The 16,490-nt window shown below is 33.0% G+C and overlaps 1 protein-coding gene across 3 annotated transcripts; it reads left to right on the forward strand.

The window, feature by feature from the left end:
* The first annotated feature begins 215 nt into the window (after positions 1 to 215).
* LOC131637538 (SNARE-interacting protein KEULE-like) lies at positions 216 to 16,235 on the forward strand. Of its 3 annotated transcripts, XM_058908141.1 has the most exons (22): positions 219 to 415; positions 566 to 697; positions 2,931 to 2,989; positions 3,772 to 3,853; positions 7,149 to 7,227; positions 9,145 to 9,195; positions 9,283 to 9,379; positions 9,497 to 9,529; positions 10,220 to 10,345; positions 10,447 to 10,638; positions 10,737 to 10,820; positions 10,896 to 10,994; positions 11,116 to 11,192; positions 12,884 to 12,980; positions 13,802 to 13,927; positions 14,079 to 14,174; positions 14,317 to 14,436; positions 14,509 to 14,583; positions 15,034 to 15,224; positions 15,506 to 15,596; positions 15,687 to 15,776; positions 15,869 to 16,235. In XM_058908141.1, the coding sequence occupies exons 2-22, from the start codon at positions 631 to 633 to the stop codon at positions 15,923 to 15,925; spliced, it is 1,989 nt and encodes a 662-aa protein (XP_058764124.1). In that variant the 5' UTR covers positions 219 to 415; positions 566 to 630; the 3' UTR covers positions 15,926 to 16,235. The 3 variants fall into 3 exon arrangements, with proteins under 3 accessions (XP_058764117.1, XP_058764124.1, XP_058764131.1); XM_058908134.1 differs by having other exon boundaries at positions 216 to 415; positions 9,283 to 9,529; XM_058908148.1 differs by lacking the exons at positions 219 to 415; positions 566 to 697; positions 2,931 to 2,989; positions 7,149 to 7,227 and having other exon boundaries at positions 3,795 to 3,853.
* The last annotated feature ends 255 nt before the right edge of the window (positions 16,236 to 16,490 follow it).

The raw sequence follows: 16,490 nt of genomic DNA on the forward strand, positions 1-16,490 counted from the left end.
TCAATATACGTACACCTGTAACGAGTCTACCATTTAAAAAAGAACTTTCATTTTCAATTTGAAAAGTTAAACGATGATAAGCAGTCATATATTTCTAGAAAAAAATACAAATTAAATAAATAAACAAAAAAAAAAAAACTAAAACCAATAACAGAGCAAAAAAAAATACAAATTAAATAAAAAAAAAGAAACCTAAAACCAATAACAGAGTAACAAAAAAAAGTTAGGTAGAGAAGAGAAAGTTAACAGAAGATAGACGTAGAAATGCGTTGGCGTTAGAGGGTGGAGCCCACTAGCGGTTCAACGACATGGGGTTGCCGGCTCAGGACCTCGTCCTCAATCGGTCCACTACGCTTCTGGGAAATTTCTTCAACCATTATTACCTTTCAACACGTCATGCTTCCTTCAACTACCGGTAAAAACCATTCTCTTCTCTTTAAACTAACTCTTCCTCATTTTCCTTTTTTATTCCCGTTTCGTAATCTCAACCTTTTCTTCTACTAACCTCCTTAACTGATTCAATTCTCACAAACCCATTCTATTTCGTTTCTTTTTCTGTTCCAAGCTTGAATTAGGTTTCCGATCGTCGCCGATTTCGTTCTGCTTCTCGTTTTAGGGTTAGATTTCACCATGTCGGGTTCTGATTCATCCTCTTATGGCGGCGAATACAAAAACCTCAAACAAATTAGTCGCGAGAGTAAGTTCCTTTTTCTTTAATTGTTCTGATTCTTGATTTTCTTTTGTTGCTTCTAGTTGTTAGTGAATTCTATACGGTGTATGCTCATGGTTTGATTTTGAATTCGGCATTGTTAACTTCACTTTGCTCTTCACACATTGGTTCTGATTTTAGGGGACACTAATTTAATCTGTGTTTTGGCGCTTGTAATTTTTGTTTGGTTTCGGAGTTTTATTAGTTAAACTACAAGATACGTGAAAATTGAGTCATGCAAGTGTCTCAAAACGCGAGCCGTGACGACAACAGTGGCTCCGGCATGGCTCTGTGTAATGCTAAACAACGGATTTGATTGCTTAAAGGGGTAACTGAGCAGAAAAGTTTAAGTAATGCCGGTTAGAATCTTCTAAGGAATTTGCAAGATTTAGTATCTTCTCTTTTCTAGTTCAGGATAATTTCTTCTTCTTCTTCGCTGTTTCACTATTGAATATTTTCTTCATCTGCTATATTAAATCTGCGAGTAATATTTGGTTAATTCTAATCGGTTGGATACGATGTTCTGCCATCTCGAATGGAGAAGTTATCTGAGGATATATTGCAATGGACATCTTTCTGAATTAGACAGTGTGTTAGAGTAATGTATCTTGTTATACACTTCTTTGATGATGTTAAATATAGGAACCGTTTGCAGCTGGCGTGTTTCAGGAGTTTTCCATCTCTTTGAAACTCCAAATTTTTTGACACTTTATATTGGTTGTATGTTCTGAATTCCTTTTGCTTGAATTCGTTACATGCCCATATTCCTCTCTATAATTAGAGTTTGGACTAAAGACTTCTTCGGGATGCATGCACACCTAGAAGCACAGTTCCAATTCCCAACTGTATTGCCCACTTTCTTTATTCCTGCTAGTCTACTTTGAAAATCCTTGCTCTCCCATGTAATTTTTTTTTTTAGATTTCATAACAAATATGTTCAATAGAGTCAACAACAACAACATGAACAACCAAGCCTTATCCCACTAAGTGGGTTGGCTACATAGATCAAATTAAGCCCTAATGTTCTATCAAATACCATGTTTCTATTTGATCCATGTCATAGAGATTTGACAAAGTTGTACACTAGCTGTCGCCTGCCTAACAAAACACTCTCCTTTTATCCGTGCTTGAGATTGGCTATGCATAACAAAGCTATCATCGACAGGATTATTATTAAACATGACAAGATAGTCACAAAATGGATTAGAGAAACTCATGAAAAGAAAGAAACTTGATGCTCTGCTAACACCTTTTTCATCCTTTAGTAACATACTAGCTGTTGGAGGTTTTCCTGGAGTGATTGTTCCAACAGGATATGAAAAGGGTATACCATTTGGAATTTACTTTGGAGGTTTGAAAGGTTTAGAGCCAAGGTTGATTGAAATTGCTTATTCATTTGAGCAAGCAACTTTGATCAGAAAGCAATCTCCCCTTCGAAAATTAGACGTTTGAAGCAGTAATGCTTTACGGCTAAAAATTAAAATAAAAGGTGGAACTTTGACAGAATACTGGAGTTATTTATGAATAATAATGTGTTTTTTTATAAGAAATTTTTTATATTTAAATAAGACTTTTTTTATGGTTTAGGCTTTCTTATGGTTGATAAATGGTATAAACTCAATATCATTTTATAAATATTGTCAAACATGTTCTTTTCACACCATTAATGATTTTATAAATTCATTATCGTTTTTAGGTGTGCATCCTGAGATTCAATAGAGTCAGTGCTAAAAATTAATTAGGAGGCTCTGATGATTGAATTCGGAACACTTCCTGAAATGAAAAAAACCTGCTAACACAAAGTAACAAGAAGTTTCTTGTAGTTCATGGACCATAATTAATAACTGAGCATTTTATGTAGTTAATGTGTATTTCAAAGTCGGATCTTCCTTTTGAGCATTTCATCTCTTTTATTCTTAACTATTTCTACATTTGTCTCCCACAAACAAAATAAGGAAAATTACAATATTAATGAAATGACTGCTCCTAATCCAATATAGCACTGTATGCTCTTTTCAATATCAGGCGCAGCTAAACTAGATCACACATGTTTTGAATAGTTGAAGTGGATAGTTCCCTCACAAATCACAAAGATTGATTCTTTATGCAAATTTTGTTTTTCTTCCTTTTGAAATTTTAATACTAAATTGCTTAAATTATGACCAATTGCATTCTGCTCTCATAATCTCATTTAACTTCTATGTTCTGAATTCTTCTATAGGATTATTACATGAAATGCTCAGGTCAGCGAAAACAGGGGATTCAAAATCTACATGGAAGGTATAAGATGCCATTAGTTGAATGAATTATGCCTCATTTATTTGAACTTCACCAGTATCCATTAGGGGGGTGGTGGATGAATCCTATTTACCTTACCTTTGTGAATCTTAAAAGATTTAAGAAGTATAAGATGCCATTAAGTTGAATTTCAACATAAGGGTGGGCATGTTGATATCTATGCTTTAAGTCCATAGAGGTCTTGTGCGGGTGGTGTTAATATATTAACCATTCACTATTCTTCACCGAACAACTTAAGTTTTGTTTTTCACAGTTCTTGACAAAGAGAATGCTTTTTACTTCCACTCCATGCACACACATCCATTTCTTTTTCAATAAACCTGCTTAATCTTAAAAATCATTGAAGGCATTGCTAGAATGTATTAAATATCACATATCTTTGGTATTATATAAGAGGTTCATAGTTTATCCTATCTCCTATTATCCGTTTATAATCTCAGAGTATCTTAGGTTATCTCTTAAGTTTATTTTTTATATTGCTTAATTATTATCATGATTTGTTTCCTGATTTATTTAGGATATTTAGGACTAGGAGTCTTGTATTCGTATAAATAGAGGGTAGTGTTTAGTCTTTTGTATCCCTATAATAGTGGTAATTTGTATTAAGTTAGTATCAAATCATTATCAAGAATATTACACCATTATCATATTCAAAGTCCTTACTATTTCTCCTCTCCTTCTTTTATCTATAAGTCATAACTTCAAAAGCATGGTACTTCTTTTGTTTACAATCTTGTCTTTGTTCATGGTTTTCTTGCCTGCAGGTACTAATAATGGACAAACTTACTGTTAAGATAATGTCTCACTCTTGCAAGATGGCGGATATCACTGACGAAGGTGTTTCATGTAAGAATCACAAGATGAATTTTTTAGTAGACTTTTTTCTTTTATCCACATACATTAAAAAACTATCCATTATTTTTCTTTAATTTGGGTTTTATGCCATGCTTGTTCATTTCTTTTCATATATTCAAATGTAAAGGGACCTAACATATACTCCAAAAAAATTGTTTAAAAATAAACAAAGATAAGTTATGTACTATTAGAAAAACTAAGTCCCACATATAAATAATTCGTGCCACCCACTATTTATATTCATGCACCAAGTCCAATAGTGTTGGGCGTGAGGGGGTGTATTGGGAAAAACTCAGGTCCCACATTGGTTAAAGATAGAGCCCGCAAAAGGTTTATATAGAGTGGCACCCCTTACCTTACAAGCCGGTTTTGTAAGGATGAGTTAGGTGCCACTCTAAAGATAAACAAAGATAAGTTATGTACATTCCTTTTGCCCTCCCCTTGACCAAACTAAAGATAAAAAATCTACCCAATAAAAAAGTTGAGAAAAATGAAAAATCCTGGTTCCGTTGACCTGTTATAACTTGATGAAACATAAGAGTTGAATGTAGTAATTATTGTAGGATATGTAGTGAAGTAGTCAAGTCCTTCTTATACCACTTTTGAAGTCTGGGATAATTTTGGCTTCTCACCAATAGGGCAACATGGTGTTATAAAGCTCCTAAGAGGGTAATTTGAAGGGTTGGATCCATTATGTCTATTATAGGTAGTTTTATGTTGCATTTGTGAAAGGGTGATTTTGTGACTCGCTATGGCAACTCTAGCTTTTGCTCCAAGGCTCTGCTTCTGGCTTCTGTTTTTTTTGACATGACAAATTAGTACATTTGTATATGTTAGTGTTATGTTGTAGGTGGGAGTAGAGCCCTCAACCTCCTCATGATTCCTCTCCTTAAATCCTCCACCCCAACATCGAATCACCAGGCCAACCTTAACTCCACTTCTCACTCACCAATTGCTTATATGGATATTCATAGCTTACAAGTCTTTGATTGATAGAACTTGGATTAATAGTTATCAGCTCATCATTGTTTTCAAGTAACAACTGATTGAACTATGAATTCTGAAGGATTGATTTCAGTTGTTTCTAAATTGTATTTTTTAGAAGTCATTGGAAGGGGGGGGGGGCTAGGTGCAACAGTTGGAATTGCTGCAGTGTGACTTAAATGTCACCTGGTTAAGTCATGGAATCAGCCTATTGTAAATCCAATGTAAGCCTGTCTATAATTGTCTCACAGTTAGGGGTGGCAATAAAATCCATTAAGGGATTATCCATCCAATCCATCCACTAATTAATCCATCCAATCCATCCACCAAACAAAAAATTAGCTAATGGATTGGATATAATCCATCCATTTTACTATATGGATGGATCCAATCCATCTATCTCATTTTATAAATCCAATGGATTGTATCTTATTATATATATATTTTTTTTATATTTTGCATAAAATTTTAAATTATAAAATTTCATAAAAATTATTTTATCTTTTTTTAAAAATATTTTATTTTAAAAATTGAAAAAATATATATCTCTATCCCCTCCCTTTCAAGAAAAACAATCAGGTGATTTCATTGAACTATCACACTTACTAAAAATTGTGGATTCAGCTAATTCATTTACTTCTCCAACCATTTTATACGGTAAATTCTAAAGCTATTGTTGTTGCGAAATTAACATATTAACATGTTATTGCAAATCTGTCAAAAAAAAACATGTTATTGCAAATTTTATTGTCAATTATTTGCTGTAGTGATATAAATAATTTTGTTTTATCAACAAAGTTATCAATCAATTATATATATATATATATATATATATATATATATATATATATATATATATATATATATATTGAGAAATTAAAAAAAATCATTTTTATAAAATTTTATAAATAAAACATATTATTGAAAAAAATTAAATAATATATTTTAATTAATTTTATGGATGGACGGATATCCATCCATTAAAAAGTATTAATGGATGGATTGGATGGATTTTTTTCATTAACGGATGGATTGGATTGGATTTTTTAAAGAGAATTTTAGTGGATTGTTAATGGATTAATGGATTGTTTTGATCCATCCATTAACAATCCATATCCATCCAATCCATCCATTTTGCCACCTCTACTCACAGTGGATTGCCTGCATGGGGGGAGCTTTGTGGCACTGGGTTACTATGTTTGTAGTGAGATAGTAATGGTAATGAAAGATGTAAAATAAAATGGAGTGGAGCAAATGGAATTTGAAAAGATTTTCCATCCCTATGTTCCGACAAACTTTAACTGGACAAGTGAAGAAAAAGTAAAGGACTCTAATTGGCTAGGTGCAACAGTTGGAATTGCTGCAGTGTGACTTAAATGTCACCTGGTTAAGTCATGGAATCAGCCTATTGTAAATCCAATGTAAGCCTGTCTATAATTGTCTCACAGTGGATTGCCTGCATGGGGGGAGCTTTGTGGCACTGGGTTACTATGTTTGGAATTATTAGTGAGATAGTAATGGTAATGAAAGATGTAAAATAAAATGGAGTGGAGCAAATGGAATTTGAAAAGATTTTCCATCCCTATGTTCCGACAAACTTTAACTAGACAAGTGAAGAAAAAGTAAAGGACTCTAATTGGCTAATTCCAAGCATCTATGCAACCCTTTTAAAAATGTAATTAACTAAGGCCTTATTTACTTTGAGAAAACATTTTCTATTTTCCTTTCTAAAATCTGTGTTAATGAAAATAGTTCACTTCAGTAGTTTTACATCTTATTAGCAAGTTAAAAGGAAAATAGAAATATAAAATGTTTGAAAACGGGGGGACTAAATTTTTAGTGAAATACAGTAAACGCCAATTTTTAAATAAAAGTCATTCCCATGTATTACACCCCAACTTGCAGGACATCTAAAAGGGAAGTTTAACGTGTTCTCTATTTCCAATCCCTGTGATACAAATTTTAAATTCCAAAGAATAGGGATATTTCTTTCCAGTCTTATCTCTTCCGCCTGTAATTAGCTGCCTGCTAATTTTGAGGTTTGATAATAGTTTTTAGCTTTTATTAATTCAATCACAACTTTTATTTTTCTCATACTTGTTAAATTTTAGGCTTTAATCACACATCTTTGTCAAGGTATAAGTTTTAATATCTGATCATTCAATATTAAAAAAAAAACTTATTTTAAACCATAGATGTTAGATTTAACGAGTGCAGAAGAAAACTATTCATGAAACACCTGTATTTTACACAACTAGTTCTATTTCTTGTATGGTATGAAATTTTCTTTTTCTTTTTGTAGTGGTTGAAGACATATACAAGCGAAGGCAGCCTTTGCCCACCATGGATGCTATATACTTCATCCAGCCAACCAGAGAGAAGTACACATACTTTCTTATGTCTGGCATATTTAATGAATAACCATAAAATTAATTGAGAATGCCCATAGACTGTTAGTATATGCTGATTTTATTGTGGCCTGTCCTGGTTTCTTTGGCTTATAGATTATAATTAAAATAAAAATAAAAGTGATTTTAGTATAAAAATGGAGATTAATTCTTTTCAGAGATTTTTAAGGAAAGGAGAAGCCATTTTGTATCTGTTTACAAATACTATAAAAGCGATTTTGCATCTCTCTCTTATTGGATTATTTTTCCTTCAAAAGCTTTTCAAAATGTTTTTTCTTTTTTAAGCATAAAAGATATTTTTTAACAAAATGATTTTTGAAAAAGGCTTACAGTCTTACACAAACATGATTAAAACATTAAAAATGATTTTTTCTTAAAAATGATTGTCCCCAATTAATCATAAACAGACTTGCTCTAAGAGTGTTCATGCTGATGAGGAGTTGGGTGTTATGGGGTGCCTAAGTCCTACATTGAATAGTATGAGATGCTCTATGGAGTATTTAAGTGGCTTGGTAGTTCCCTGTTGATAGTTAACTTTTAAGGGAGGTTTCTCGAAGTGCTTGGGTACTTATCAAATGGTATCAGAACAAATACTCCGCTCCTTTTTACAGTTGCATTTTCAAAAATAGAAGTTTCAAATGGTATCAGAACTAATACTACGCTCCTTTTTACAGTTGCATTTTCAAAAATAGAAGTTTCTAGTTATTTGTCGTTTTCAAAGTTCAACGCATCATTAATTATATTTTTGTCAATAATATCCTTAGTTATTTAATGACAAGAGATAGATGAAATGAAATAATAAATGATTAAGGGTATTAGAGGAAAAAAGGAAATTAAAGTACTAAAAGTAACAAAATTTATTGGCTGCCCTGCTATGTTTAAAAATTCAAAAAGGGACGTGTGTAAAGAAACGAAGGGAGTAGTTGCCTGTGCCTCAAAAAGGCTATCTACAGGGGTTGGTTGGAAAGACCGAGCAAAGTGTTGTAAATTGCAATAGTCTGGATGGCGGCTCTCAAGGGGATTGCTATGATAGGGACTTGAGTATCATGGGGCACCTAAGTGGCTAAGTAGTCACATCAAGTAGTACAAGATATGCTCAATAGAGTATTTAACCGAGACTTGGTTTCCCCCCCTGGATAACTACTCCCTATGTTTATTTTTAACTGTCATTTTTGGCTTTTTACACGTACCAATACAACTGATAAATTGTCACTTTTGATACAATTACTCATCTTTTACCTTTAATGGCTTTAATCATATAATATTTTACGATTTCATACCTTTCTCTCAGTGCAATAAATAACTAAGGGTAATATTGACAAAATAATGATTAATATTGCATTGAATTGTGAAAACGAAAAATAAATAAGAATATGCTTTTTCTGCAAATGCGACAACCAAAAAAGAACAGTGGGAGTAGCTTCTATGGGAGAATTCCCCATGTGCTTGGACAATAGTCCCTATCTGATGGCTACCGGGAAAATAAAAGAAAGAATTATATTGTTTGACAGTTTTCAGTTATATCATTATTCATATGGAACTGTTCAAAGAATTTTCTCATCTTTTGTGACTCTTCCTTTACTTATGTTTGGATGTACTGTATCATTTAGTTAGAATAAGAACAACTATTCTGTTAGTTAGTTATAAGGGATTAGAAGGAAGGGGATTGGTCTGACAAATTAGGGAAAATAAAGTTTGGGGTATTCTTTCAATACATTTGACAGTCTCTATCACTATCTCTCTTCTAATAATGCATATTTTGAATATTATAAATTTGTGTCTGTATGATAGTTTCATTTAGCTGCTTTGAAAATGGTTTTAGTTAACCTATTCCCACTGGGTTTTATGGAATTGTTTCTTATTGATTTTTCCTGTTCTTTGTGTTGGCAGTGTAATAATGTTTTTGTCAGATATGTCTGGAAGAAAACCTTTATACAGGAAGTATGTGTTCTTCGTACTTTTTTTTTTTGCAATTTCACCTTCACTTCTTATTGGTTTTCAAGCCTGTTATATTCTGTGTTTTTGTAGAGCATTTGTTTTCTTCAGTTCACCTATTGCCAAAGAATTGGTGTTGGAGATTAAGAAAGATACACTGGTTTTGCCTCGCATTGGTGCATTAAGAGAGGTGAAGTTTTGTTTTTGTTTTTTAAATATTTATGAACTATATTTTAAATTGAATATTCGTCGAAAACAATTTCATATGTTGCTTATTGTGATTTTTTCCTTTCACTGTGCATGGCAGATGAATTTAGAATATTTTGCCATCGACAGTCAGGTATGTGGTATGTGGTTGTACTTCATTTATCTTGCCTTCCACTCTTTATATCTTTGCTCATACGAATGAGATTACTTTCTTCCCTTTCATTAGTTAATAAGCAGTATTAGAAAATTTCAAAACTTATTAAGTGTAGACATGCACCTAGTATTTGTCCACTCCACTTCCACATATACAATATTAATGTACTTAGCCATTAGCTCAGGTCAATTGTTTCAGTTATAATAACTTATTAGAATCTATTAGCTGTTGAAAAAACATTTCTCCAGATACAAAGTTTGTTCTTCAGATTCAAATTCCAGTATACTCTGAATAAATGTTGCAAACAATTATGCCTTTGACTGAATCTGCTAAATTAGAGACTTGTCGAGGATTTATAATGGAGTATTTTTCATGCATTAAAAATGGAACAATCATGGAAATGGATTGAACATCCAATGATTTGTGCAAATTGGATATTTTAATCATTCTTGTATTTTATTCTAATAGCGTCTCTCTCAAAGACATTAATATTAATGTAGCTATACATTGAGCTCAAAATTCTTGAAATTGGCTTATAGAGATTATTTCATCATTTAAGCAAATTTATTAACCTTTAAATGTGTTCACTAGGAAGTTTTTTATAGTGTATTTTCTCATTCTTATGATTATCTAGTTATTTGGCGTTGTCATTTTGTCCGGTTAACTCAGGGTTTCATTACAAACAATGAGAGAGCTTTAGAAGAGCTATACGGGGACGAGGAGAACAATAAAAAAGCGGTTGCATGTTTGAATGTGATGGCTACTCGAGTTGCTTCCGTTTTTGCTTCATTAAGAGTATGTAGTCAATGCTCTTTGACTCTCCGCCATAGGAATTTAAATTTTTTAATAGTTTCCTATATATATGTTAATGTTCTGAATCATGTAATTTTCTCTAGGAATTTCCGTTTGTTCGCTTTCATGCTGCCCGGTCACTAGATGCAAACACAATGACTACTTTTCATGATCTTATTCCTACAAAGCTTGCTGCTGGTGTCTGGGACTCTCTTATGAAATATAAAAAAAGTATACCTAATTTTCCTCAGACTGAGACATGCGAGCTGCTTATCATTGATAGAACTATCGATCAGGTTTCTAATCTCTATTTTCTTGCTCATGGGCTTGTAGATTTATTTCAATAATCTGTATCATATTGCTTACAATGGGGGTTCTACTATGGATGTTATAGATTGCTCCTTTGATACACGAATGGACTTATGATGCAATGTGCCATGATTTGTTGAATATGGAGGGAAATAAATATGTTCACGAGGTATTACACAATTTCTCTTTTTTCCCTCTAAAATTGTGCCCACTTGATATTAACACAATTCTACTTTTTCTCTAGATTCCTGGCAAGAATGGTGGTCAACCTGAAAGAAAAGAGGTTCTGTTGGAAGATCATGATCCTATATGGCTTGAACTTCGTTATGCACATATTGCCGATGTATGTTCTGATATTTCTGTTTAGTATTTATTGTTTAGGCTTTAGAATCTACTATGTGAATCATGTTTACTTTTTATTAGTTATGCATCATGAACGCCTAATGATTTTGATGGCCTTCCAGGCTAGTGAACGGTTGCATGAGAAAATGACCAACTTCATTTCAAAGAATAAAGCTGCACAGATCCAACATGGTTCAAGGTGAGTTATAATTTTCTGGAAGTTTTTCATCAATGACTTTGCAATCTGACAGGATTTTTATTCTGTACTCGCTGTATTAATGATTCAGCCACACCTCTAGTACTAACCACCCTAGGCTGATATTTGGATGTTGTTTTTCTATGATGTTTGTGACCTGTGAATATGTAAGTTGACCAGTTTGAACTTTTTTTATCTTCCCTCTAAAAGTAGCCCCTGGCTCCTCTTAACATTTTAAATGGAATTTCTGGGAGAAATTCCTGTCATTTTTCAAACATCCATTCATACACTCATCCTGGGGGTGACATTACAATATTGCCAAAAAAGGGTAACCTGGTGCCATAAAGCTTTCACCATGGTAGCGTCAAAGGAAGGGTCAGATCTATCGTGTATTTGCAAGAGGCTGATTCCGAGACTTGAATGGCCACCTTCTAGTCACAGAACTACATTTCGAAAGTAGTTTTAAAATTACCCTCAAAAGTAGTTTTATCTAACAATATGGATATGTATTGTGCATGGCTTACATGTATTATTTTAAATTTCATTTCTTTTACTGATATATGAACACTAGCACTATTTAGTACTAGATTGTTTTACAAAAGTTATGAGTTCTTTATAATGAATCGTTATTGGAGAGAGGAAAACACAGTTGAAAAGTAAGTAGGCCGATGATTAAGTGCCTATGAAGCATGCACACCTCTGGGAGTAGACGTGTCGCGAAAAGTTAGACAAATGTTGGAAAAGTCAGACAAGTGTCCCCCCAAAAGTTCTGTTTTTCTTTGCTTCAACACTCTTTAAATTGATGTTTGAAATCCTTATGATACTCATACAACTCGTGTCGGAAAATTCAGACAAATGTTTTTCTCTTTGCTTCCAACACTATAACATTTTTTTGGACAAATCACACGCACATCTAAAATGCTTAAATATGTATCGAGGAAATGTTATCAATGAAGAATTAAAAACATTAATTTTGATTAGAATATCTCTTTTAATAGTAGATGAATGAATGAAGTTCAAATACTATCATATATGTAGCGGTGTTGGCATCTTATATTTTTGACATTATTGGTGTTTAAGTGTTCGTGTCGTGTTCCGTTGTCTGTGTCGGAGTCTGTGTTTCATACTTAAGTGCGACTAACTTTCTGAGTTATTTTTTTCTTATAGTGACTCATTTCTCTTGGAAATGTCTGTACTGTTTAATTTTAATAACTGTCAAAACCAACTTTCTTAAAAACTTTGAGTTGTTAGGTGAATGTCCAACACTAGTTTTATCATTCATGTATATTAATGCATCTCTTCATACAAAACGGCTTTAGGCTTAAAGTGTGAATAACGTTCAGAACCAATCTATCTAGTATTATTGACATTCAATTGTTATTTAGAAGAATGGGAGGCCACATCAGGATTAAACTCTTAATCACTTGGTCCCAAAGGTTATGTCAAGCCCCATTTTCCTAAAAGTTAAAGTTGTTTCATGGATGTACAAGTTTGGGTTTATATATCTTTCTTTGGTTGTGTTAAATGATCAAGTTCTTCCCTGATTTTAATACAAATCGGAGGCATGCTTTTTTTATTATTGAAATAGTTTGGTCTTTTTTGAACTTAAGTCTAGATATGTATTTGATGATTATGTTCATTCATTCATCTGGTTAATACTATCAACCCGACCCAACTCTGTGTTCCATTTATAGGGGTAGTGGTGAAATGTCAACAAGGGACTTACAGAAGATGGTTCAAGCACTTCCACAATACAGTGAACAAATCGACAAGCTCTCCCTCCATGTAGAGGTTAGTTCTTGATACCCGGAATAATTATTTAGTTGTTGTAAATAATGTACTTTTTTAAAAAATAATTATTAGTAGTAACTTGTATTTGGCCCATTAGGTTACACTAGTGTATATAAACAGATAAGTGCCTGTGCATTATTCATTCATACCTTAAATATATTATTCAGTTTTCTTAATATGGAAAAGAAGTGTTCTATATTCACGTGGAAGCAAACCTCTCACACTGTTGTTTAAGATATAGGGATTTTAGAGAAAAAGGCAAGGGAAAGAATAGAAACTTTCATAAGGAAAAAAATTGCTGTAATACCTAGCAATACCATATTTTAATTACATTATCCCTTTAAAAATATAGTTTTCTTTTTGTAATCCCTAGCAATACCATATTTTAGCTATATGTAGTTTAATTAGATCTACCTGTATTTTAGTTCCTTATTGCCATCTCCCTTTAAAAGGAAAAAATGGAAGGTGACACTGAATAATCGCCCTAGTATTTTTTTACAGAGGGAATATTTTGTTGACAATAAAGAAAGGGAGGGATATAACACCATTGATTCCCTAAGGCTTATTATAACATCAGCAACTTTACTTTAGAAGTTATAGCAATTCTTAGTTACAAATTGCAATAAAACAAAAAACAATTGCTTTTATCATTATTTTAGCTAGTGGGTGACAGAACTATACTGTGTATTGGGAAAGTTCTTTGTTCAGCAGTTGATTGGTTAAGGTTATCTTAGTAAGTTAATTAAATTTATTAAGATCGCGTTGCTGTTTATGTATGATTATAGGTTTTGTAAATATTAATGACGAGGTTCTCCTTCTAGATCGCAGGAAAAGTTAACAGAATTATCAGGGAGTCAGGACTTCGGGAACTAGGGCAACTAGAGCAGGATCTTGTTTTTGGAGACGCAGGAATGAAAGATGTAATCAAGTTTCTGACTACGAAAGAAGTAAGTAATTCTGAGATGGGAAATGAAAATGTACCTTGCACCTAGTAAGCAGGTGGAATAATATCTTTTTATCAAACTAAATGGGTTGTGAAATTACGACAAAAACTTTTGCATTTTCATTAGTTAAAATTCACTCACGTTTTTTATGCAGGATACATCCCGTGAAAACAAGTTGCGATTGTTAATGATTCTGGCAGCCATATATCCTGAAAAATTTGAGGGTGAAAAGGGTCTTAATTTGATGAAGGTGTAGTTTCTTTTGGCTTGTGACTACTAAATTATAACTTTCAGTTCTTCACTTCATTTGATAAGATTAAATATACTTTTATCCATTTCCTAACAACTGTGATGGTGCTATAGAATTTTGCAACCTTTTAAATGTCTTTCAGGTGGCAAAATTGACAAATGATGACGCGATTGCTATAAATAATTTGAGAGTGCTTGGGGGAGAACCTGATGCCAAAAAAACTTCAACCAGTGGCTTTGCTCTTAAGTTTGATATGCACAAGGTAGGTTCATAGTTTAATTTTTAAATATATGAATTTTCAGTATGTTGTATTTGAGAAATGTTCAACTACCAGAAAAAGCGTGCAGTAAGGAAAAATCGTGCAGAAGAAGAGACGTGGCAGCTATCACGCTTTTATCCCATAATTGAGGTACACATCAAATTAACACAATTTTCCTACATAAAATATGTATTAATTTTATGAAAACTTGATGGGAAGGATAGCATCTGCTTCCTTATTCATTTCCATAAAGGATGAACTTATTGTTTGATCTAATTTCTGAAGAACCAGAGATAGGTTGTTTGAAGATAACAATTACAATTCATGTTGTAAATAATGCTGGTTAACATGCATGTTTGATTGGAAGTTCTTGTAAATCAATATTTGGATGTATGTCTGATCGGATGCATGTTTGAATGTGATTATAATATTATATCACTGACTCACAATTGTTCTGCAGTGCATAAAATAAGATACAGAAGCAAATTAATTAAACCACTGTTGTATAATAAAAGGAAGGAATACCATATTTCCACATCATAACATTTAGTTTATAAAGCTAATTGAGCCTCTTATGATGATTTGATTATCCATCACCAGGAACTTGTTGAAAAAGTTAGCAAAAATGAACTATCAAATGAAGATTATCCATGTCTAAATGATCCAAGCCCATCTTTCCATGGTACACCATATGCGGGACCCGCAACTCAAAATCCTCCTGCTCATTCACTTAGATCAAGGAGAACTCCAACTTGGGCCCGGCCTCGGGGCTCCGATGATGGATATTCAAGGTTTTACTTTCTTTCCTTCACGATACTAGTCATTTAAACATGATAATTGCTCCTAATTACAGCAGTTTATATTTTTCCCTTCATTAACAAACCCTGTTCTCTTCCATTTTCATGTCCTTCTCATTGTCCTCTTAACTTCTGAGTTGTGTTACATGCATAATTTTGCTATTAGGTAGATAGTTTTTAAAGGACTGCTAAGTATCTGGTCGAACTGTCGACTAGGATCTGTCATTCCCAAACCTTCTCACATTTAATTTTCATCTTTTGATGCTGGCATATAGCGATTCGGTGCTTAAACATACATCCAGTGATTTCAAGAAGATGGGGCAAAGAATATTTATATTCATTGTTGGTGGAGCGACTAGATCTGAGGTTTGAATAATGTTTTGATTGAGAGAGATTATCATATTTAATCCTTTTCCTCCCAGCTTTACTAATCTGATACATTGTCTTGATCAACAGCTTAGGATTTGCCACAAGCTTACTAATAAGCTGAAGAGGGAAGTTATTCTGGGCTCGTCAAGTCTCGATGACCCTGCACAATTTATCACGGTATTGAAGTGTTTCATTTCTATAGTCAAATCTAATTCCTTATATTGCAAATCTCCATAACTACCCTTGCATACTATTTTCTTCTTTTGTAGAAATTGAAGATGCTAACAATGCCTCAAGAACTCTCATTGGACGATCTCCAGATATGATGTTATGGAATTGGAAACTGGATGATGGTCTGCTTGTCAAATATATGTTGTAATCATAAAGATTATTCATCTGAATATAACAAATTCTTTGGACATTTGAACTGTGGTTCTACCGGGCCACTGAATACCATACTGTGCATATGCTAGGAATTCTTCATTGATTAGAGAGAATTTACTTTCTGAAAAGTATTATGGTAAATGAGAATGAGTAAAACAACACTTCATTGTAAGAGAGAAAAATGTACTGCTGAATTTGTACTGAATCGATGACATAGTATGAACTGGGTATTAAATAGTATGGGTTGATTTATATTTTGCCACTTATTTTATGAACATAATAATCTATTGAAAAGGAAGTATGGGCAGAATGATTAGAGTTGTTATGTCGTTAAAACTCACAAGTTCACTTCAAGAATCCTTAGATGGGTTTTTCAATTCAAAACATTGAACCTACAAGCCGTGATATCATTCACACAAGTCTTTTAACACTAGAGTCTCCCAATATATAACATTTCCACTAATTTAACTGACCTCGAGATATGATACTGCCCAAGACTAAAAATAC

Source organism: Vicia villosa, linkage group LG1 (genome assembly GCF_029867415.1).
Source record: "Vicia villosa cultivar HV-30 ecotype Madison, WI linkage group LG1, Vvil1.0, whole genome shotgun sequence".
Classification (NCBI taxonomy): domain Eukaryota; kingdom Viridiplantae; phylum Streptophyta; class Magnoliopsida; order Fabales; family Fabaceae; genus Vicia; species Vicia villosa.

Excerpts from the sequence above, each read along its gene's own strand:
- LOC131637538 (XM_058908134.1), top strand. The coding sequence starts at position 631 with ATGTCGGGTTCTGATTCATCCTCTTATGGCGGCGAATACAAAAACCTC. Across the intron at positions 10,346-10,446 it reads CCGTTTTTGCTTCATTAAGA|GAATTTCCGTTTGTTCGCTT; the intron begins GTATGTAGTCAA and ends AATTTTCTCTAG. Across the intron at positions 15,597-15,686 it reads GTGGAGCGACTAGATCTGAG|CTTAGGATTTGCCACAAGCT; the intron begins GTTTGAATAATG and ends CTTGATCAACAG.